Source organism: Pteronotus mesoamericanus, unplaced genomic scaffold (assembly GCF_021234165.1).
Source record: "Pteronotus mesoamericanus isolate MK-2021 breed Mesoamerican mustached bat unplaced genomic scaffold, CSHL_Meso_final scaffold_21, whole genome shotgun sequence".
Taxonomy (NCBI): Eukaryota; Metazoa; Chordata; class Mammalia; order Chiroptera; family Mormoopidae; genus Pteronotus; species Pteronotus mesoamericanus.
Genome location: NW_026555310.1, coordinates 25,751,141 through 25,775,311, shown reverse-complemented (window position 1 = coordinate 25,775,311; position 24,171 = coordinate 25,751,141). Strand labels below are relative to the sequence as shown.

The window sequence follows — 24,171 nt, the reverse complement described above, 5'->3', positions numbered from 1 at the left end:
TCACTTCCGGGAGCTTACGAATAATTTGGGTGTGTTTGCTCAAACCACTGATTTCTGGAAAGAGATTTGGGTTAAGTTAGACTGTGGTAGGGGCCAGAAAGTCCACCTGAAGCAGGTGATCTTCAACCAAACTTTGACAGGCACTACTATAAAGATATAAGACATTAGTTTTATTTGCTTTTTAAGAAAATGAGTTTCCACATTATTTTGATTATACAGGAAAAATGTGTTTGAATTGGAGGCAATAGTGACCCAAAGATATCTTTTGGGTTAGCAGATCCCTTACGCATCTGTTTGAATCGACGACTTGCTCTCCTCTCAGCATTCATTTAATCTTCCTTAATTTTCTTTCCTTTAATCTCAGTAATTCCATCACTTAAATTTATTTTACAACTTCTTGACCATGTGGGTACTTACTCTTTTTTAAGGTCCTCTATTTTAGTAATACTGCTTTTTAATTCTGAGAATATCAATGTCAATATCAAATCATATGTAGATTTATTATTTGCTCAAACATAGCATACAATCAAAATTGCATATAATAAAGGCTTAATAAATATATTAAAAGGAAGAATATAACGTACTGTTATTTCGATTTTAATGGAACATTAGAACTCCAAAATATACCATATACAGGGTCCGGCACAAGTATTGCCCCTTCTTATTACAAAATCATAAGCATGTAATCCTGTAACATTAACAATATCACACTCAAGCACACCATATGACATTTTAGGTAAAATGTTCAAATTAAAAGTATAAATTATTACACCCATATTGTTACCCTACCAGCCACACTCAAGCAGGTGTTACTTCTGCCAGGCCATGTGCGTTGCTTTTAATGGCCAAACCATAGTAAAAAGTTGTAAAAAAAATTGTGCTGTATAGGACACTGTCACTTTGTTGTTGTAATCACCTAGACTTTAAATTACTTTTTAGTTTCAATGCATAGCATATTAATGCAAAAGCATAATAGTTTATTGGAGTCATAATTAGTCTTTGTAAATATGGAACACAAATAGTGTTCATAAAGCCATTCTTATACATATCAGCTCAAACTAAAATGCATAAAGTATTCAGCTGAAGAAAACAATGAATATTTTTCTCATAAGACAGGTGGAGTCAAATATAGTTTCATAGGGCTGTCTCCCAAAGATCGATACTTGAAGAAAATTCCTGCGTACTGCCATAAAATTTCAGAGACTTTTCATGGAGGGGAAGTGTTTCTTCCAGATTACTCCCACTGATGTTCTGAGCATTAAAATGATTTAGATTACAATATCTAAAAAAGAAAGAAAGAAAACTTTTTTTAGGGCCAGATGTAGATGACTTGATAAATCATTTGCTTTCCTCCTGTGCTTGTCTACCTTTTATTATGGGCCCATATATACAGGCACAACAGTGATGATTATTTAAGAGCGCTGCTCACCAGAACAGTCTTTATAAAACAACAAAAGGATTTTTAGAGCATCTTAAGGTGTCTCATAAGGACCTTTAGATGGCGCTACTTTACAACACACAGTGAGTCTGTTAGTGCGACAGTGAAGTCAGAAACCCTATCACGTTATAGATTTCATGGCAGCCAGGACTCACAAAAGATTTATTAGATGCAGTAGGGATTTGTAATTTTAGTGATGAGACTGTATGGAAAATATTGTAGAAGATGAAATACATGAATTTATTTCTACAACAGAATGTACACCCTTGACCCAAGAAAAACCTGCTTTTCCTGAGTGTCCTGTAAGGGCCAAATACCATGCTAGGGTACAATCCTATACTCACCCTGACTTACTGAGTTCTCACTACAGTCCTGGAAAGATGGAATCATCCCATCTCACAGGTAGGGAAACAAGTTCTAAGAGGTGAGGTAACTTGCTTAGGTTTCATGTAAATAGTAGTTGGCAGAGCCGGGGTCTGGAATCAGAACTCACTTGCTACTTGGACTCCTGGCCTTTTCCCCCTATGGCATGTTGCCTCTAAAGACAAGCTGTTCTGTTGGACACTTCTGACTAAGCTCCAGGATAGGAATTTCAGATGGTTTTATTCACTGCTGTATTCCTAGAGCCTTGACCAGTGCCTGGTACATAGCAGATGTCCAATGTATATTTGTTGAATGATCATAATGAATATGGGTCATAAGTTCAATTCTATCAAATACATGTCTTTAGGATCAGACATCTGTTTTTGACTTGTGAAGGTTTCCTAAACTGATTTTACCTTCTTTTCTTTCTCAATACATGGCTAAAAAAGAACTGTAAGAGAAGAATATGCATACGTAACTGGTCATTTGTATCTGACTTATGTCGCTTTCGATTGTTACAGGTTATGCACAAAAGATTACTGGTGTCATTGATGAAATAAGTGCAATAATAGATATCAACTTGATAAGATGTGTTTTATAGTGTTGGAAGGACAGTGGGGTTGTTACAAAACACCTCTCCCCAGAAACATCTATAATACCCTTTAATATTAGCATTTAATAAGGACTATATATTTGTATTAAGTACTATGGAGATGCTTACCTAATACTTTTCAGCAAGAAAAAAGAGTTTTTTTCTTCATACTTTCTCTACCCACAACCTGGAAACCCTCAGGTATGATATGTCCCCATTGCTCTATTCAGATTTGATTGAGAGGAGGACTCCATACAAAGAGTTTTTTTTTTTTTTTTGTACAAATAAAAGGTAAGTCTGGCCTGACATTTACAGATAATTCCTAATTGTACTCAGGCGGTAACTCAGTGACCCTGACAAGATTAGGATGGCTTTAGGACCTCTACCAGGATTGCACCACGCTAACATAAACTTGGTGGTGAGGGTGGACGCCGGTGTTAACACAGATCTGATGGCACCTGTATACTGATGAATATGCTTTTTTTAAAATAATTAATCCATTGTCCTCAAAGTCTTGGGAACAAGAATAGCTTGGCACTGCCCTGTTCTTAGATGTGTCACTGTTATCTGGTTCTGAACACCTTCGGGTGTGGTAAAAATTGGATTGTGATTGGATGTGTATTGCAATCAAACACTATCTGACTCATTAACAATATGTTTCAATAATACTGTCCCTGAGACACCTGTGTTTTCTTCTGTTTCTTTGCATACCTATTGTTTGTTAGTGCTCAACAATAACAATCGTATAGAAATAAATCGTAATCATGCACTTCTCACAGTAGCCACTGATTTTTCCACCTTGAATATTCCATATAGTTTCTTGCTTAACTCTTCTGGCTTGGCCCATTTCATCCCAATGGACAACAGATACTTAAGGCAATGAGTGCCTCTGCTCTAATAGTTGGTTCTAGCTACTCAATCTCTGTAGGCAAATTTTTCAGACTCTCCTTTCTTCTGACATGTGACACCCATTCTTTTCCTGTGGAGTGATTAACAGATGGTGGTGGTTATAGTTATTTTAACTGAAGGGACTGGTTTCTTCCCTACCTACCAGAGTTAAGGCAGTGTGTGTGTGTGTGTGTGTGTGTGTGTGTGTAAGAGAGAGAAGAGAGAGACAGACAGAGAGAGAGAAGAGAAAGAGTGAGAGAGAGAGCGGGTAGACTGCTCGTCTATGGAATTTAGAAGCAGCAGAGTGTAGGAGAAAGTATATAGGCTTTAGACACAAACTTGGGTCAGAATCTCTGTTGTGTGAGGCCACTCAATTTATTTATCTAGTTTCTCACTTTAGTTTTCTTAAGTACAGTGTAACAGAGAGGTGGTAGAGATTGAATGAAGATATGTGTGTGTCTAGCATGCTGCCTAAGACACAGCAGTGCTCAACACATGGAAAATTAATTTTTTTCCTTTTTGCTTGTTTCATCCTCTCCTTTTTCCCTTCCTTCAAAAAGTGTGCTCCCCCCCCACCCCGCAAAAAAAGAGAAAAGACAGTATACAGAAGATGAAGAGGATTTAGTAAGAATCAGGTTCATTTCTAAATAAACCCTATAATATCATTTAGCCTCTTCTCATCTTTGGTTTCTCCAATCTCTGGTGCTTTGTATATTTTTATTCTTGCCTCCTCTGCATCCCACTCCACCATCTCTTATTTCTTTATAGTAACTCATTTGCTTGACAACCACAAAGAAAGAATCACACTTATATATTTTAATTTGAGAACTAAATGTTAGCTTCATGTAGACTGGTACTTTCCTTTTTTCAATTATACTTTTCTAGTTCATGGAACAATGCAAAGTATGTCAGTTGAATGAGTGGGTGAATGACTAAATGAGTGAGTAAATCCCTTAGCTAATAGTTTCTGGTTCCAATGCTAGTTCTACCTGAACTCAACTCGTGATCATGGTCATATTGGCCACACTGCAGCGTGAGTCTAGAAGAAGAATTAAAAGGAGGAAGAAGAGAGTATCAGGCAAAGTATGAGGCCATATTATTAATATTGCTAACTTTCTGAGCACTTAGTCATCCTCAAAACTTTATGACACAATTGCTATTCTTATTGTTTCCATTTTATGAAGGAACAATGTAAGGTTTAGCAAGGTTAAACAGCTTGCTGAAGTTAGTACAGCTAAATTGTGGGACTGAATTCAACAGGGCTGGCTCTAGATGATAGCCTTTGAAAGTTCTTCAAGAAAGACAGGGGTCAAATCTTACAGCGGGAGAAAAGGTAAAAATTGAGGAATAGTACAGGTTTGTGAGAATTGGCAGATGGGCACCGGTTACTTGTTTGGAGGCCATGGATGGAGGGGAAAAAGGTCTTGCTTCAGCTTTAGCTTTTGTTGCTGACTCTATTTTTACTACAAAGCTGAGGACATTTTTGCTGGATCCTTATGCAAGACTTTCATTTTCTAATTTTATTTTCAATCTAAGAATGAAATAGAAATTTTAGGGAAATTATACATTGTGGAGGGGCAATTTGATAACTTACATACTTTGGAAGGTAAGAAATTATAAAATTCATGTAGCCAGTCAGACTTTTCCATTTGATTTTTGCCTCTTTATTTATTTTATCTTTATTAAATTTGTTGGGATGACATTCATTAATAAAAATATATAGATTTCAAGTGTACAGTTCTACAATATATCATCTGTATGATTTTGTCATTATTCCTGCCTCTTTCTCATACTGATCCACACACTCTGTGATAGCAGGATCACATGGGGCACTATGCATTATTGACTTTCTGACTTTGTATCCTTCCAGTTGACTGCAGTATCTATCACATGACTGATGTTCCAAAAGAAATTTATTAGATGAATAGAAGAATGATATAGGCAAGGAAGAAGTGGCAATGCATGGGATAAATATGACTAAATAGACAAATGAATGGAGGGAAGTGAGAAAAATGAGTGTGTGTTTTGTTCCCACTCTATGATAGATACTATGTTTGGTTCTTTATCAAAATTCATCTCCTTAAAGCCTGTAAGAGGTTTGTATTATTGTTTTTATTTTTAGGTATGTGAAGACAGAGGCTCAGAGATGTTAGACAATTTGTTCAAAAGCACACAGCCATCCAAGCATATGTCAGAGAGAGAGAGGTGCACTGGCAATGGATGAATGGTAGGTGAAACATATTAAGTCACTGAATGGTCTCGGGTGACTAGCTAAATGATTTTACCCAGTTTGTTATTGACCTTGAAATGGTCACTGCTGATTTAAAGACCTGAATGGAATCGAAATCTTAAGCATCATTAGATTTCTAGCTATTTATTTAATGATATTTGCTTTTAATGATAATGATTCATTCATTTGTATTTCCAATATGGTTATTTCTAATTCTAAAGTGGTACTATATAATGGAGAAAAAAAGTTTGCCTTAAAATAATGTTTTAGAATCAAATAAAGCACTGTTTTTGTTATAAGGATTGATAAAAAAAGTGAAGTCTAAATGGGAATTTCTTGCTCTGGATAATCTGTTAAATTTGTATAATATGCTAATTTGTCCAGTCATGGCATACAAGATTCCTGTTGGCTCAGTGATGGTTCCCAGATCAATATTTCATGAACTCAGAAATTGTTCATCTCACCACACACGTACTTACCTTTGTGAAATACTCCAGAATCCCAGGATGTTCAACAACGTTAATGATGCCAACAAGAAGAAGAAGCTTTCTAAATTGCCTTTGTTTAATGTGTTTGGAAACCAATTGCCTGTTTGGAACAAATGTAATTGTTCAACTGCAGAGTTGTAAGTTTCTGAGAATATTTTATCATTCCACGATTCATAGAGCTTTATTCGCTTCAATAATATCCACAAAGCAAAAAGGCTCATCTGAAACTCATCGTCAAAATTTATTTAATTCTGTAAATAACAGTAAAATGACAGCAAAACACCCCAAGGTCAGAAAAACTTAATTTTCATAACACAATTTAGGTGTCAGAAGAACTGGACTGTAAAAGCAACCCTGATTATCCTATTAATTTGCAGGCATGATCTTTGTCTTATTCATTTCTAGTATGTAAAACAGTGGCTGGCACATAAGGGTTGTTTAGTAAATATATATTAAATGAATGAAAAATATTTACCATGACCAGGTAGTCTGTTGCATATGCTAACTTTAAGGTTAGTGAGATAATATGTGTAGATGCCAGATGTTACATTATTTTGACAACTTATATAAATCTAGTGTTACCTTATCAAAGTATCGGTCAAATTACTTGCAATCTCTGGTTGACAGGAAGATATTTTTTGAACTGATGGTAATTATACATTGTGGAGGGTCAATTTGATAACTTACACACTTTGGGAAGTAAGAAATTATAAAATTCACATAGCCAGTACAATTTAATACTTCTAAATACTTCCTTCTGTTGTTGGACTAGTATATATGAAACTATTAAATAAGTATGTATGAAACTATTTAGGATTCAAGGTAATTTTTTTTACTTTGCTCCTAAATTTTGACTTCTGCTTTGGATCTTTGCTATAACTCTCTCTCTTTCTCTCATTCCATATCCAAATCTCTATATCTTTATCTCTGTCTTTATATCTCTTTCTCTCTGTCTCTATCTACATCAACTATTTTCATCTACATCAATATCTATATCAGTATCTATATCTATATATCCATCTTTATTTCTACACACACTTAATTTTTCTTTGGTGGGTTTTGAGATTTAATACATTGTATGAAATATGTATTATATATGCAACACTTATTTTTATGTAATACTTTTAAAACAGCAACAGGATCTGAGTATATATTACAGATATATAGTATTTCAGAATGTTTAAAAGGGTATTTAAAAAGCACAATAGAGAGACCTTAAATTCAACTGGAGTTCTACCTGTGCAGAATATTTCCAAATAATGTTATGCATTATGAGAACAGAAATCGATCGTCTTTGAAAAGTCAGATGTCAAGGTTCTTGGCATTTTATTTTTTTCATAGGAACAGCTCCTACAATAGGTTGTGAGGAGAGGTGCAGAACCAGAGCAATCAGTCTATATGCCAATAGACCTGATTTCCAGTGCCATCTTTGGCACGTGGGTTGTGGGTTGCTTCCTGAACTAGAAAATGGTTCTTGGCCTCTTCCTTGACAGTGCGTACTTTTAAATGGGATTTGAATTAAATGCTCTGTTCAAGGCTGATAGTCAGCAAGTGCATAAGTATGACAGTTGTGATTAATTGTGCCACTTCCCATTTAAAGCTGTTTCTCCTCTGTCATTTAGCTTCTCAATGACTATTATTATGGATCAACCATGAAAATTAGCTTTTGTCCATCATAGTCTTGGACCTATAAATGAAATGTGATATTGAGTTTAAAGCTATTTTTGTAAGTTCTAGTTTCCAATTTTATTAATTTCTGTTTCATTACAGTAGAAATTTATGGTTTTATTGCTATATCGACATGATGCTTTCATCTGATATTTAGGAGCAGTTTCACTGAATGCTTTCCTCTGTATCTGGCTATTGAATATTTTGTAACCCTCTTAGTGCACGTGCATGTGTGTGTAGAAACTAAACATTTAATTGTACTTAAATGGGAGTTGGGGGTGGAAACCAAAGTAAATTGAGATAATATCACACATTTTCAGAAAGAGTTAAACCATCCGGCTAAGCCTATTCAAACAGTCCTATTTTCTTATTACTCTTGAATTAACATCCCAATCATATTTCTGCCCTTTTCATTTCACATCAGCACTTTGCATGTCATACAATTATATCATTTGATCACTGTGTTTCTCTGACTATAGTAAGAGGAGTTTGCACAGAATTTGCAAAGCCTTAGAATTAACGTGACATTAATTCTTCTTGGAGCATGAATTTTGGTCCATAATAAGTAATTGAAAAGACCATCTTTATAGTATAACAAAGTCAGAAGAGAGAAAAGAATATAAATTCTGTAAGCTCTTTAAAGGTAAAGCATAATATTTCTAAGAAAGTGTGCAATTACAGCAAATACTAGCCTGCTGGGAGCCAGCACCTGGCCCCCCTGGGCACGCCCGTGTGCTTGGGTCTGTCACTGGGGCCACTGTGGTGGGCACGGATGAGAAGCATGGTGACTTGGTATTACGGGCATGGAGGGGGCAGAAGGATGTCTTACTAGAAAGGTTAGAGAAAGGCAGTGGAAATTCATAAGTTACACAAAACATTTTGTGAGTGGAGTTATTTAAAAATAAAATGAAAGATTGCCATATCACCTATTCAAACTCTTGGTAACACTCATATTCCTTCTTAAATATCATTTTTTTGGGAGTTCAGCTTTGTTTCTAATGCTGATCTCTGGTCTAGCCCTATATTTTTGCCTTACTTAATGATAATTTAACATTCTTTGTGTAGCTAATTTACATGAAAAACTACATGGTAAAGAGAGACATCACCAGAATTGATAACATGGAACAAACACTAGCGTCAAGTTGGGAAGAGATATTCTTTAGAAAACCTAAAATTTGCTCTATTTATATAAAGATTATCTATCTATGCAAAGAGATAACATTAGGTATAAAAAGTTACAGAAAGAGCATGGGCTATGGAGTCAGAAAGACTTGATGTCAAACATTGTGTCTATTACTTAAGTTTCCTTGGGTATTAGTCCAACTGACCACTTTAGCCTCAATTTCCCTTCTCTAAAGTGACAACAAACCTCTTTCACTGAGCTGTGATGGGAAGTAAAAGAGATAATAGGTGTCAACAGTTGGACACAGAGGAGGTGCTCCATAAACATAAGATTACCCCCTCCCCATCTTAACTTTTAAGTTGGCTCATCCAAAATCATGTAGCCTGAGCTTGATCTTGGGCCCATTTCCTGTCAGATAGTTCTTCACGTTCTGTGTGCTCCTTTTTTTTTTTAATCATTATCCCAGGACTGGTTGTAAAATGTTCCATTTAACATTGTCAGTTGACTCAGCTCTTAGGTACTATAATTTTATTTTAGGAGCTTATAAACTTTTATTGTCGTAATTCACATTTGTGCCATTTTTCATCTGACATTTCTAATAGCTGAGTGAAATCAGGAGTATCCTTGCAAAAGGAGATAAAGAGAACACTTTAGATCTAGAATGGAACTAACTAATCTCCAAACTGTAGATGAGATGGATAGGAAGGTTTACAGCATGAGAAAATGTGCCACATAAAGAGTCTGAGAATCAATAAGTGATGTTGTTCGCAGTGAAACTTAGTTAAATATTTTAATAGTATAACCAGCTAGTTACTAATGTAAGTTTAGGTCATTGAGACAATGTAACACACAAAATATGTGGACTTGTTTAGAAGTCCCCCAAATATTTCTTGTTCAGTTGTAGTTATTTGTTCATTTTAAAATCATTGAAGGAATTTTCATGTACCAGGAAATTGACATTCTAAGCTCAAGAACAGGAACTCATAGATTAATAGGGGAGATATGCAAACAGGTGATTACTCTGGAGTATTAGACCTTATAGATACTAAATAAAATATTTCTATTTATCTTAAATTATCATGATAATTTTAGAAACAAAAGGACTGTAGGTTATCTAGAGTAGTTTATGTATTTTACAGGTTAAAGGGTGAAGGCTCAGAGAGGTAAAGTGAAGCATCTTTCAGCAGAACCCTCACCTCAACTGTTACAACTGCACTGCTTTTATGACTTTTCTTAGCATCTTCTCAACAGTTTAAAAATGTCTGGACAGCAGACTTTGAAATAGCTTACCCCAAATACCCTCTAAAATACTTAAAACAACATTTCCACCTAAGTCCCAGAATTGACATTCAACCTATTGTGAAAGTCTTAGAATCATTTACACCAAGTTTGAGGCTTTTGAAATTAGATTGAGAAACATATGGTGACTTACCCATGTTGTGATACTATTATGTAAACAGCACAGAGTTGCTAATATGAAAGAGGAATATACTTTATTCCTGTCTTACATTATGCCTTATATTGTAAGGCCCACAATTTTACATAATACCTTTATGTCTTTGAACCTCACAGGGCCCCAGAGTCTTAACAACTTATTTCCCTGCTCTCATCAGATATGCTTTCCATCCAGTGGGAAATTCTGCACCCGGGCTAGTTCCCCTATTAGCCAGACCAGCTGCCCTGTCAGTCCTCAATGTAAGAGCTTTCACTTTCCTACTACACTTGGTTACTCAAACAACAATCACATCCTCTTGCAGGAAACAGAGAGTCATCTCACTGTTTTGTTAACACAAAGCTTGCCTTCTACAGACTGTTTGTTCACGCTGTTCCCCAGTGAAGCCCCCATATTGGTTCTAGGCAGAATATTGGTAGCTGCTGTTGCTCTAATGTAGTCTGCTTCTTGCAGTAGCTTGGGTTTTAATAGGGGCACTTTCACAGAAGGCTTTAGCAAAAATATGGAAAGTGACCAGGGCTAAGAGAATCCACACACATTCTCAGTTGGTAAATACTGCCTCTCAGCAAATCTCTTCTTTTGGGGGTGAATAAATAGAAAAAAGGCCAATATGAAGAAGAAAAAGTTGATTATACTACATATTATATTGGGCTGGCCCAAAAGTCCATATGGTTTTTTCCATAAAATAAAAGACACATCTTTCATTTTCACCAATAACTTTATTGATTTTGATTTGCATATTTTGAATATGTCAGTTATCTCCCCTATGGTAGAACATTGATTGTTCTTAATTAATGTCTTTTTTTTTATTAATTTATTTACTTTTTAAATACATTTGTCTCTGCCTTCCCCCCACCTCTTTCCCTTGCCCCCTCCCACCTTCCCTCCCTCAGCTCTTCTTTGGTTTTGTCCATGAGTCCTTGCTATATGTTCCTTGACTTTCCCCTTCCCTTCCCTTTCCCTGCCCCCCGCTTCCCTCTTGTCTCTGTTGATTTCTTTTCCTTTCAGTGTTGCTGGTCATATTTTCCTTGCTTCTTTGCATTGTTGGTTAGGTTCCGCTTATAGGTGAGATCATATGGTATTTGTCTTTCGCCCCCTGGCTTATTTCGCTTAGCATGATGCTCTCCAGTTCCATCCATGCTGTCGCAAAGTTTAGTACTTCTTTTTTTCTTTCTGCTGCATAGTATTCCATTGTGTATATGTACCATAATTCAATCAAAAAATGGGCAAAGGACCTGGGCAGATGCTTTTCTAAGGAGGAGATACAGAGGGCCCAGAGGTATTTGAAAGGATGCTCAGCATCACTAGCCATCAGAGAAATGCAGATCAAAACCACCATGAGGTACCACCACACACCGGTCAGAATGGCCATCATAAACAGATCCACAAACAACAGGTGCTGGCGAGGCTGTGGAGAAAAGGGAACCCTAGTCCACTGTTGGTGGGAATGCAGACTGGTGCAGCCACTATGGAAAGCAGTGTGGAATTTCCTCAGAAAGCTGCAAATGGAACTGCCTTTTGATCCAGCGATTCCCCTGCTGGGACTATACCCTGAGAACACCAAAACGCCAATACAAAAGAACCTATGCACCCCAATGTTCATAGCAGCACAATTTACAATAGCCAAATGTTGGAAGCAACCTAAATGCCCATCAGTAGATGACTGGATCAAAAAATTATGGTACATATACTCAATTAATGTCTTAATTTGATTGCTATCAACTTCAACTGGTTTACTGACTGGGGAGCATTGTCCAGAGAAAAATATCCAGCACAAAACTTCACAAACCACTTTTGACATGTTTGATCAGTCACAGCGCCTCCTCCATTCGTACATACACTGCACAAATCTTTTCTTTCTGCACTTCAGTTGTGTTTTTACCTTTCTTGAAATAATAAAACATAATATGCCGAAAATGTTCCGTATTTTCTTCCATCGTCAATAGTAAAATGGCTACACAAAAATTCACCAATTTTGATAATTTTTTTAAATGCATGCTGATATGACAGCTGTCACAATACAATCTAACAAAATGATTTAGAATGAAGTTAAAGACAACTAAGAGCTATTAGAGCCACCTTACAGAGAAAAACAAAATAACTTTTGGCCAACCCAATAACTGTTGCTTACCAAAAACACATCTAAAACAAAATGACAGAGGTGGTAATAATAATAATAATTAATAATAACAATAAATAGAATGAGGAACAGATAAGGGAATGACAAAACCAAAATAGAAAATACTAATTTTAGGCAAAAGTGAATTCGTTGGAAAAACCATGTCTTAGGGACACTGAGGGTCTTTTTATATTGATAAAAACTATAATCCAAATGGAAGAAAAGTCAAAGAACATGTAAGTAGTGAAAACATAACAAAATGTGTTGGAAACACAAGGACAAAACCATGTTAAACAATTCTGATGAATATATCACACTTGGATCAGGTTTTGATAAAACAAGCAAAACATAAAATGTAGGGAATTAGAGTAATATGATTTATAATAGTTTAATAAAGATTACATTGTTTAGTACAAAAAGAGAATATACTCTTTTATAGAGCTTTAAATATTGGGTTGGCCAAAAAGTTCTTCTGCCTTTTTCCATTAAAGAGCTCTACCAGCACTTAGTTGTCTCTAACTTCATTCTAAACAATTTTGTTAGATTATATTGTGACAGCTGTCATATCAGCATGCATTTAAAAAAATTATCAGAATTGGTGAATTTTTGTGTAGCCATTTTACCATTGAAGATGGAAGAGTCTGGCCAACACGGAGGCGTTAGGTAAATACACTTTGCCTCCTTGTACAACCAAAAGAAGGACAACAAATTTAAAAAACAAAAAATAACCAGAACTGCCAGAAAATCAAACTGTATCAAGGAGCTAAAGAAGAAACATTCATTCAAACTGGTAGAAGGGGTGGAGATGGGCAGCCAGGTCAGAGAAGATGCATGGCAAGGTGGCAGCTGGCAGACTGGGTGGTCCCACATTTGCGTGTGGATACACCAGAGGAACAGCTAGGGAGTGAGACAGACTGTACAATCCAGGGTTCCAGTGCAGGAAAAGAAAGCCTCAGAACCTGGGGAGGTAAAAACCTGTGGGGGTTGTGGCAGCAAGAGCAACTCCCAGCCTCACAGGAAAGTCTGTTGGAGAGACCCATGGGGTCCTAGAATGTACACAAACGCACCCACCCAGGAATCAGCACCAGAAGGGCCCGATTTGCTTGTGGGTAGCATGGGAAAGGACGGAAAGCCTGCTGAGAGCTGAGCAAGTAACATTGTTCCCTCTTGGATCCCTCCCCAACAGAGGGCATCACACAGTGACCTGGGTTGCCCCACCCTGGCAGATACCTAAGGATCCGCCCCTCCCAACGTAACAGGTACCTGGAGACAAAGAAATATAGCTCAAATGAAAGAACTGATCAATGCTCCAAAAATAGAACTAAGTGATGAAAAGATAGCCAACCTATCAGACACACAGTTCAAAACACCGGTAATCTGGATGCTTCCTATATTGGTTGAGTATGGTTGCAAAATGAAGGAAAAAGTAAAGGCTATGCAAAGTGAAATAAACAAAAATATATAGGGAACCAACAGTAAAGGGAAGGAAACCAGGGCTCAAATCAATGATTGGGAGCAGAAGGAAGAGATAAACATTTAACCAGAACAGAATGAAGAAACAAGAATTCAAAAAAAATGAGAGGCTTAGGAACCTCTGGGACAACTTGAAATGTTCCAACATCCGAATCATAGGGGTGCGAGAAGGAGAAGAGGAAGAACAAGAAATTGAAAACTTATTTGGAAAAATAATGAAGGAGAACTTCCCCAATCTGGCCAAGGAAATAGACTTCCAGGAGATCCAGGAGATCCAGGAAGCTCAGATAATCCCAAAGAAGTTGGACCCAAGGAAGCACACACCAAGGCACATTATAATTACATTATCCAAGATTAAACATAAGGAGAGAATCTTAAAAGTAGCAAGAGAAAATGAGACAAAGTTTCCTACAAAGGAGTTCCCATAAGTTCATCAGCTGATTTCTCAAAGGAAGCCTTGCAGGTGAGAAGGGGTTGGCAAGATTTCAAAGTCATGAAAAGCAAGGACCTACATCCAAGATTACTCTATCCAGCAAAGCTATCATTTAGAATGGAAGGGCAGATAAAGTATTCCCAGATAAGGGAAAGTTAAAAGAGTTCATCAACACCAAGCCCTTATTATGTGAAATGTTAAGGGGACTTACCTAAGAAAATGAAGATCAAAACTATGAACAATAAAACAGAGGGGAGGGGGAGGGGGAAGAATGGGAGAAAAGATACAGGGAATGAGCAGCATAAATAGTAGGTACAAAATAGGCAGGGGGAGATTAAGAATCGTGTAGGAAATGGAGAAGCCAAAGAGCTTATGTGCACAACCCATGGATATGAACTAAGGAGGGGGGCTATGCTAGGGGGTGAGGTGGTTCAGGGTGGAGAGGAATAAAGGGGAGAAAAAATGGGACAACTGTAATAGCATAATCAATAAAATATATATAAAATATTGAAGAAGAAAGAAAATATGGAACATTTTTGGCATATTATGTTTTATTATTTCAAGAAAGGTAAAAATGCAACTGAAATGCAAAGAAAAAGATTTGTGTAGTGAATGGAGGAGGTGCTGTGACTGATCAAACTTGTCAAAAGTGGTTTGTGAAGTTTCGTGCTGGATATTTTTCTCTGGACAATGCTCCCCGTTGAAGTTGATAGTGATCAAGTCGAGACATTAATTGGGAACAATCAACATTCTACCATGCGGGAGATAACTGACATACTCAAAATATGCAAATAAATAAAGTTATTGGTGAAAATGAAAAATGTGTTTTTTATATTACCGAAAAAACCATACAGACTTTTGGGCCAACCCAATAATATTAATAACAAACCAAATATCCTAGAAATTGAAGGTACTGCTTCTAAATACAGTTGGCCCCTGAACATTGTGGGAGTTAGGGGTGCTGACTTCCTTTGCAACAAAAAATTGACAGGTAATTTTTTGGACTCCCCAAAAATTTAACTACAGTTGGCCCTAGGTATCCATGGTGACTGTTTCCATGACCCCCACAGATACCAAAATCCATGGATGCTCAAATCCTTTATACAAACTGGCATAGAATAACACACACAGTAGGCCCTCTGTGTCCTTGGATTCCCTATTGCAGGTGGAAAATATTGTTTTGCCTCTACAGTTTGTTGAATCTGCAGATGCAAAACTAAAGAATAGAAAGGGCCAACTTGTGTTTATTAAAAAAAAATCATGTATAAGTGGACCAGTGCAGTTCATACCTGTGATGGTCAAGTATGAACTATAGCTGGTCAAAGAGGAAATAAAAACAATTGCAAAGTATTTAGAAAACAATGAAAATGAGGAAATTGCATTTACAAATTTTAGGGTTATAGATATAAGTTCTACTCAGAGTTACATTTAAAGCACATATATTTGTAATTTTAAAGTTAGAATTGTTAAACACACACACACACACACACACACAACCACAAAACCCCAAAGACCCAAAGTGGAGTCATTTGCTCCAGATCTGCAAACCAAGGCTTAATTGTGGTTCTCTTAGGAATCTGACCTTTAACCAGTCAATCAGCAATTTCCTGACCAGTATTAAGTAGATAATCTGCATGATAGACTCCTACCCTTCCTCCAAAAGAAGGTGACTTTGTCTGAAACAATTCTTTCTTTTCTTTTGCTACTTTTTTGTCTCACCCCTTTCTCCCTGAGAAAGTCTTCCATTCTGAACAGCTCCATAGAGATTCTTTCTATCTGCTAGATGGGATGCTGCCTGAATTCATGATTCATTGAATAAAACAAATTAGATATTCAAATTTACTTATTGAGTCTTGTTTTTTAACAGATTGAAAATAAATGGACTCAACATTAAACACAAAAAAATTAGAAAAACAAATAAAACAAGTATAAGGGAAATTAAATGAAAGGAAATAAAGATGAGAATAGAGAGTCAATATATTAAAGTATATTAGATTTCATAGTTCTAAGAGCTTATTCATTACAGAAAAAATGTAACGACAGAAACCTTTGACAAATCTGTTTAGAATACATAACAAAAGGGTTTAGCTGTGATTCTATATTAGTGTCAAAAATATTATAGAAATAGGATAATTACCTATGAAAACATTACTTGCCAAAACTGAATGAAGAAGAAATAAAAAATCTTAGTAGCAAAAAATAGTGGGGATAAATTACACAGAATTATCTTCAAAACAGACATTAGGTCCTGACTGTACCTTTTAATTTTCATGAAAGAAATGAATCTTTCCAGAGTGTAGCAAAAAGATCATCAAGTATTGATGCTACCAAGTATTATTTATTCCTTGTAGGTAAAGATGATTTAATATTGAAAAATCTATTAATTAAACATACTATAATGTCAGGAGCAGTGAGAAAATCAAAAGGCGATCTCAAGAATTGTTTAAGAAGCATTCGAGAATATTTAACCTGATTTGTTTAAATCTCAGAAAACAAGAAATAGAAATTTTCTTATGCTAAAGAATATCCTTTAAAATTATCTTTATAAATCTACAAATATGCTTCATAGAAAAATAAGAGCTCTTAATCATGAGCAAGATAAAATGTGATAGTCTTCTGGTATTAAAATTGCTATAGAAGTTCTGTGTCCTAATAATGACACAAAACATAGGAGTTAATATTAGAAATATGGATAATAAGTTATATTTAAGATTAAATAATTTTGCTCTAAGTCTAAAAGATTAACTAAAATACTCTCATAAATTTACTAAGGAAGTTTAAAAAGTTCAATGCAAGATGAAGACAAACATTAATAATCTTCTTATATAACAGTGATTATCTCAGTGAGCTGTAATGAGGGGAAATGATTCAGTTCACAACAGCAAAAAGAAAATGAGCATAAAATTCCTACAATAACTCTGACAACAAATGTTCAGGATCTATACAAAGAGAAGAAAATCTTGAATTTTTAAACATTGAATAAATAAAAAACTTATGTCATAGATGTAGATGAAGCACTAAATATTGTAAAAAGTTTTATTTTCTAAAATAAACTAGCAAGTTTTACTTATTAAAAATAAGATTTGGGAAAACTGATAAAATCATTCTAAAATTCATCTGGAAATATAATTTTTTTAGTTTATAAATAAAAGATAGAAAATATTGTCTTTGTTACTGAAGACTAAACCATAAGGAGAAGTATGATTATGAATACCTGATATGTAATTTAAATCACCAAAGTATAATAAATAAAAATAGGATGATACTAAGTTAAAATCAAGTGGCAGCTGAAAGGAGTAAGACAAAGATATCTCTGGAACAGTCTTAAGATCACCTGAGAGCTAAGACCATATTAAAGTATACATCATTAACTAATTGGTTTCATTCCATATGGTGCATATTTGTGTAATATTTTTGCAACTAACTTTTTTACTAACTTTTACAACATATATCTAACTTTTACAACATATATCAAATTATGTTGTAAAACTTGGTTACATTAAGTGAATAAATGTTTTCCTCGCTTTACACAAAAATAAAGTACACATGGGTGAAAAAATATATTCAAAATATTAAACTACTAAAATTCCACAATGACAGATAATTGTAATAAAATTAATCACAATGAAAATGGTTCATAGATTTTATTACACTGGTCAGCAAAATTGTGTAAGACAAACTCATCTATAAAATTAAAAGGTGAATTAAAAGTTGGAAAATATTAGCAATAAATAGGACTAAATGACAATATCCTTAATGTGTAAATAATATGTAAACCAATAAAAAAACACGTGATGAAATGTGGAGAAAAGAGAGTCCTTGTGTATTGTTGGTGGGAGTGCAAATTGGTACAGCCACTATGGAAAACAGTATGGTCCTCAAAAAATTAAAAATAGAACTACTATATGACCCAGCAATTTTATTTCTGGATATTTATCCAAAGTAATCCAAAACAGTAATTCAGAAAGATATATGCACCCCTATGTTCATTGCAGCATTATTTACAATAGTCAAGATAGGGAAACAACTTAAGTGCCCGTTGATGACAAATGGATAAAGTAGAAGTGATATGAATATACAATGAAATATTACTCAACCATAAAAAATAATGAAATCTTGCCATTTATGATAATATGGATGGACCTAGAGGGTACTATGCTAAGTGAAATATGTCAAACAGAGAAAGACAAATGCGTTATGATTTCACTTACATGTGGAATCTAAAAAATAAAATAAATGAATAAACATAACTGAAATAAGCTTGTAGAGAATGAATTGATGGTTGCCACATGGGAGAGGGATTAGGGGTATGGGTGAAAAAGGTGAAGAGCAAGAAGTGCAAATTACTAGTTATAAAAATAGCCATGGGAATGTAAAGTATGGCATAGAGAATATAACCAATAATATTACAATAACTATGTATGGTATCACACCGGTATCAGATATCACGGTGATCACTTTGTAAGTTATATGAATGTCTGATCACTATGTTGTAAACTTGAAACTAATATAAGATTGTATGTCAACTGTTACATATAATACAATTATTAAAAAGTAAATAACTACCACCAAAATTAAAGCAAAGCAAAAAACAAAACAAAACACAACAAAAAACAAATACAAGTCTACCAAAGGAAAAATGGGCAAAGGATGTGATCAAGCATTCCTGTTCTGTCAATGGAAAAAAATAAAAATGTCTATATCATTACAAATTTCAATTTCTTGTTCTAAAAAGTACAAGTTAGCTCTGGCTAATGTGGTTCCAGTGAGTTGGGCATGCGGTCAGTTAGTTCTTGGGATTTTATGTGTTTCTGGGGGTGAGGGGCTGTCTCCAAGCTTTGTGGTGCTAAATTCAGACTCTGCCTTCTGGTTGGGAAGGGGTCTTGTTCAGAATATGGTCCTTTCAGAAGAGTCATAGTTTTTGTCCCTCTCAAGTTCCCTTTTACTTGTGGTGTTAATTTTCATTATAATGATGGTATAATGAGTTTTAGCATCATTCTCTTTTCTTCATCTTGGATTAGCCTGGACTAACTGGTTTTTGTTCTCCATCTCCCTGACTATGAGGATTTAAACCATTTGCTCTTCTGCATATCCAGTTAGGGAGGATAGGGTCTTGTGATTTATTAGTTGGCTACTAATTGCTCAGCTGTCTGGCCATTTGCTCAACTATTTGTCTCAGTTTCCTCATTCCACTTGCCAGGGAGTTTTCCTAGTTTCTTACTAACTTGTCTCTGAAAAAGTAATCCCATTTCCAGGATTTATTTCAAGGAGACAATGAGGGATGTATTTAAAGATCATACAAAAGAATTATAGTAATTAGAAATATTTATAGCATTGAAAAATTGGAAACACCCTAAACATTTCTTAAGAAGGGAAAGGCAAATTAAATTTTCTTATAAAACAACAGAAAAAGATGTTTTTCCATCACAACCAATTCGTCTTCAGCAATTGAAGTCCTGAATTACAGCTTCAACACTGTAACTTGGAAGTTCTGTGCTATTGATGAAACTATCTTAAAATGTTCTTTTGGAAATCATGATACCACAAAGTAACAATAACTGTTGATTCCAAACCCTAAGATTCATTCATTTCAGTATACTGTGTGTTCACCTCAAGCATACATGTCATTATTTTCAGGGCTACTGCATATTGCTTTTGATTTAAGGCAGATTTCTGCCATCTCTTTTTAGAGGAAAAAACAATACTTCCTCTTTTTTACTAATTACTGTTTTATTTTGAATGTAATGGAAGTTTGAAAATCTTCCAATGTGACTCTTGGAATCTTTCAAATAATAGTTGGACATAGTAAGCAATTATTTCCTTCGAACTTCATTAGTTTTCTTTTTTTAAAGTTATTTTTTCGTGGTGCTGGTATTTATCAATAATCCAAAATTGTTGAGATAAAATTGAAATGGATTTTATAACTTGCTTTATTTTGGACACAGCTTTGCTTTTTGCTTGGGAGTGAAAAACTATACAATTAAAAAGATGTAACAGTCACTCTCCAGGGTGGATGTGCTTGTGCTGCCACGGGAAATAAACGCTGGGCAGTGAAAAGAGCTTCCGTATCAGGAATTCACCATTGCTGTATGATTTAGGCAACTTATATAACTTTCTGAGCTCACTTTCCTCTCCTATATATGATGGGGCTACAAATATCTACCACCAAAGAACTGTTGTAAAGATTTAATGAAATAATATCTTTGTGAAATGCATATAGTAAGGTCTGCGTATAACTGACACTTAATAAATGTTAATTTCTTTCCTTCCTCCTTTCAGTAACCTGATTTAAATGCTTCATTTGAGATTCATAGCTCTCCTACCTGAGTTAATTTTTAAAACACATTAATTTTCATGATACCTGAAGGAAATAATACTTAACAACTATATTCTACTCTGACTTTTCTATCATTTTTTCATATTTATCTAATAAGTACTCAGATTATCTCCTTCAGTTTACAGACGAGGAAACAGAGGCACGGAAAGCCTGAGCTGTATGCCCAAAGCCTTGTAAAGGAGACGGGATAAATATGTATTGAGTAAAATGGGTGAACTGAGATTGGGTCCCAAATTTGCAGGAGCTCAATATTTTCCTCTCATAACAATGTCTGTGTGGAGATTTAATTTGCATTTCCATTCCTTGGGAATTGTGGATTAAAATAAAGTCAAGTTGCTGTTTCCGGGAAGGGACACTATGCCTTTCAAAATTCTCGAGAAATTGCTATGCATTGTTCACCTGAACTGTACAGAGAAAGGGCACCGGTGATATTTGGGATAATAAGCTTCCTTATACTGAGTTCCTTCCCTTGAAGAGCACTGGGAGGTAAAAACCCATCAAGATAGTGTGTTCTCATGATGATTTCAATGAATTATCATGGAAATGAGTTTTAGAAGAGAGGTAATGCTTTGTGATAATAGCCCGATAATGTCATTAGCTATGAACTGTAATTGTAATAGCATTAGTCAAATGAATATATCTGATATTAATTTGAGTGTCAACTATTTCTATAAGGTTCTTCTTGTTAATTAAACATCAGGCTTGGTATTAATTCAGTACTTGCACATAGTAGGAACCCAGTATGTACTTGTGAACTGAATTAATAAGTCAATCTCTAAGTGAAGCTATTTAAATTGGAAAATATTTAATTTAAATCACATTATGGATATAGCAGGAACTAATTTTGCCCAATATCTGCTTGTTTGTACAGTCTATTCTCTTATTTGCAACTCCAGTTAGCTAATGACGTCGACTTACTAATTTCAGAATTTGAGAAGGAAACTTTTCTCTCTCTCTCTCTCTCTCTCTCTCTTTTTAATATTTGGAAAGGAATGACCTATAAGATTTACCCCAGATTACTGTAAGAGTAGAGTTAGTACCTTTCTTCCTGCATCTTATAACCTTTAGACCATTTAAAAATCTACCAGGCAGCTTCATACCTGCCTTGAGCACCTGAATATCACTGGGCAAAATCATGTGTCAGGTAGTTTGGTATTACTCTTCATTATCACCAGCATTAACCAGACCTTCAACACTGCCAGTAGTCTTAACACTTCTCTTCTAAATCAGCCTTGCTCACTTTTGCAATAAGTCGTTTATATTCCTCTGTTCTTCCTATTCTTTTTTATTCTAATCCCCTTTTGCTCTCAAAGAAAATTGGGAGCTTTAAAAAGAAGGGTCCAACGTCTTTCCAAAACCAGAACTACACATCTACTTACAACAGCACCATCCTCTCCTTTCTCTCTGTTTCAATACAGAAAAGAAGTATCCATTCTTTGGTAAGTCAATTTTCCTTCTTTAACTTGCATTTTCAACTTCTCCAGATATTTTCATCACTTACATATGCTCAAGGTCTCTCAAAATAAGAAACTATCTTGAACCCACATCTAAGCTTCACTGACAAAATACAGGATTCACAGTTACACTTGAACTTTAGAAAAACAGTATATTATATTTTTAAGATAAGCATGCCCTGAATATTGCACAAATAATTTTTTGTTTATAGTTAGTTTACAATATTTCACGGAATGTAGTTAGATAAAAAAATTATTCATTGTGTACCTGAAGGTCAGTGTAACTGAGCATCTTGTATTTTTATTTGCTTAACTCTGGCAAATCTTTTTACATCCCTATTTAGCCACCATTTTATCTCTTAAAACTTCAGAACCAGGTTTTTCAAAAGAGGTATTTATATGCAATACCTTTATTTCCTCACTTACTAGATATTTTTTCCCTACTGCAATTTGGTTTTCATTTCCCTCTCACCACTGAAGTGACTCTTACTAAAGTTATTAGTGATCATAATGCTGCTAAATCTATGAATATTTTTCATTCTTCATTCTATTTGATCTCACAGTGGTATTTAACACAATTTTTCACTTCTTGCTTGAAAAAGCCCTCTCTTAGTCTTCAGTGAAATATATGTATCTACATACACATGTACATAAGTATATTTCTCCCACATCTCTGATTGCTAATTTTCATTCTTTGGCAGACCATTTCTCCTCTATCTAACCTCTAACATTGAGGTTTCTCAGGTCTAGGTCCTGGGCTCCTTTTTCTCCTCATTCTTAATATTCTCTCTAGGAAATTTCATTCATTTCCATGGGTTCAAATACTATTTTTGTGTCAAAGATTCATATTTATATACCTGACCCAGATCTTTATCCAGAGCTCTAGATATTTCTATTTGGATGTCAAAGAAGTATGTCAAATTTAACATATTAAAAAATGAATGGGTAAGATGCATGATGGCAGCAAAGTGAAAGCTACACTCACCTCCTCCCAGGACCAAACTGGAATTACAACGAAATTATAGGTCAATTATCCTGAATGACCAACTGAAGAAGAGCTGAAGAGGAGTCTGATAACTAGGGATTTACAGAATGGATAAGAAAATAAGACCCATATATATGCTATCTACAAGAGACTCAACTCAGAATGAAAGATACACGTAGACTAAAAGTAAAGGAAGGAAAAAGATGTCTCATGCAAATAGAAAGGAAAAAAATCTGAAGCAGCAATACTTATATCTGAAAAAAATAGACTTTAAAATAAAGGCTATAGTAAAAGACAAAGAAGTACACTACATAATGTAAAGAGAGCAGTCCAACAAGAAGATATAACCCTTGTAAACACTTATGCACCAACATTGGAGCACCTACATATGTAAAACAAATTTTGATGGGCATAAAGGGAAAGATTGAGGGTAATACAGTCATAGTAGGGGCTTTAAGACCTTACATTTATGACCTTAAATGATACATTAGATTTGATGGATTTAATAGGTATCTTCAGAGCACTTCAACCCAAAACCACAGGATATACATTCTTTTCAAGTGTGCATGAAACAGTTTCTAGGAGAGACCACATGTTAAGATAAAAAGAATCTCAATAATCTTAAAAGATTAAAATCATATCAAGCATCTTCTCTGAACACAAGAAAATCAATCACAAGAAAAATAAAGCTGAAAAATACACAAAGACATGGAGGCTAAATAACATATCAGCAAACAATAAATGAGTTAACAATGAAATCAAGGAAAAATTCAAAAGATACCTGGAAACAAATGAAAATGGGAACACAACAACCCAAAATCTATGGGACACAGTGAAAACAGCCTTAAGAGGGAAATTATTAGTATACAGGCCTATGTAAAGAAAAAAATCATGAAAATGAAAAACAGAGTTGTGATTTCCTGGGAGGGATGGATGAGGAGGAGTGAAGATGGGCATAGGGGGGATAAGTGGTGATAGATGGGGACTTTAGTTGGGGCAGCGAATTCACAATACAGTGTACAGATGATGTGTTGTGGAATAGTGTACCCGGCACCTTTGTAATATTGTTAACCTGTGTCACCACAATAAAAAAAAAACCAAAAAACTCAATCTAGCTTTTCACTTAA

At 35.0% G+C, this 24,171-nt stretch overlaps 1 protein-coding gene across 1 annotated transcript in view; it reads right to left on the bottom strand.

Moving 5' to 3' along the window:
- Window positions 1-1,134: 1,134 nt before the first annotated feature.
- Window positions 1,135-24,171, bottom strand: part of SLC15A5 (solute carrier family 15 member 5) — an 80,562-nt gene continuing 57,525 nt past the window's right edge. Inside the window, exons 8-9 of the mRNA XM_054590913.1 lie at window positions 5,991-6,099; window positions 1,135-1,282 (exon numbers count right to left, since the gene is read on the bottom strand). Of these exons, the coding sequence (XP_054446888.1) occupies window positions 1,135-1,282; window positions 5,991-6,099 (257 nt within the window). The remainder of the gene's footprint in view (window positions 1,283-5,990; window positions 6,100-24,171) is intronic.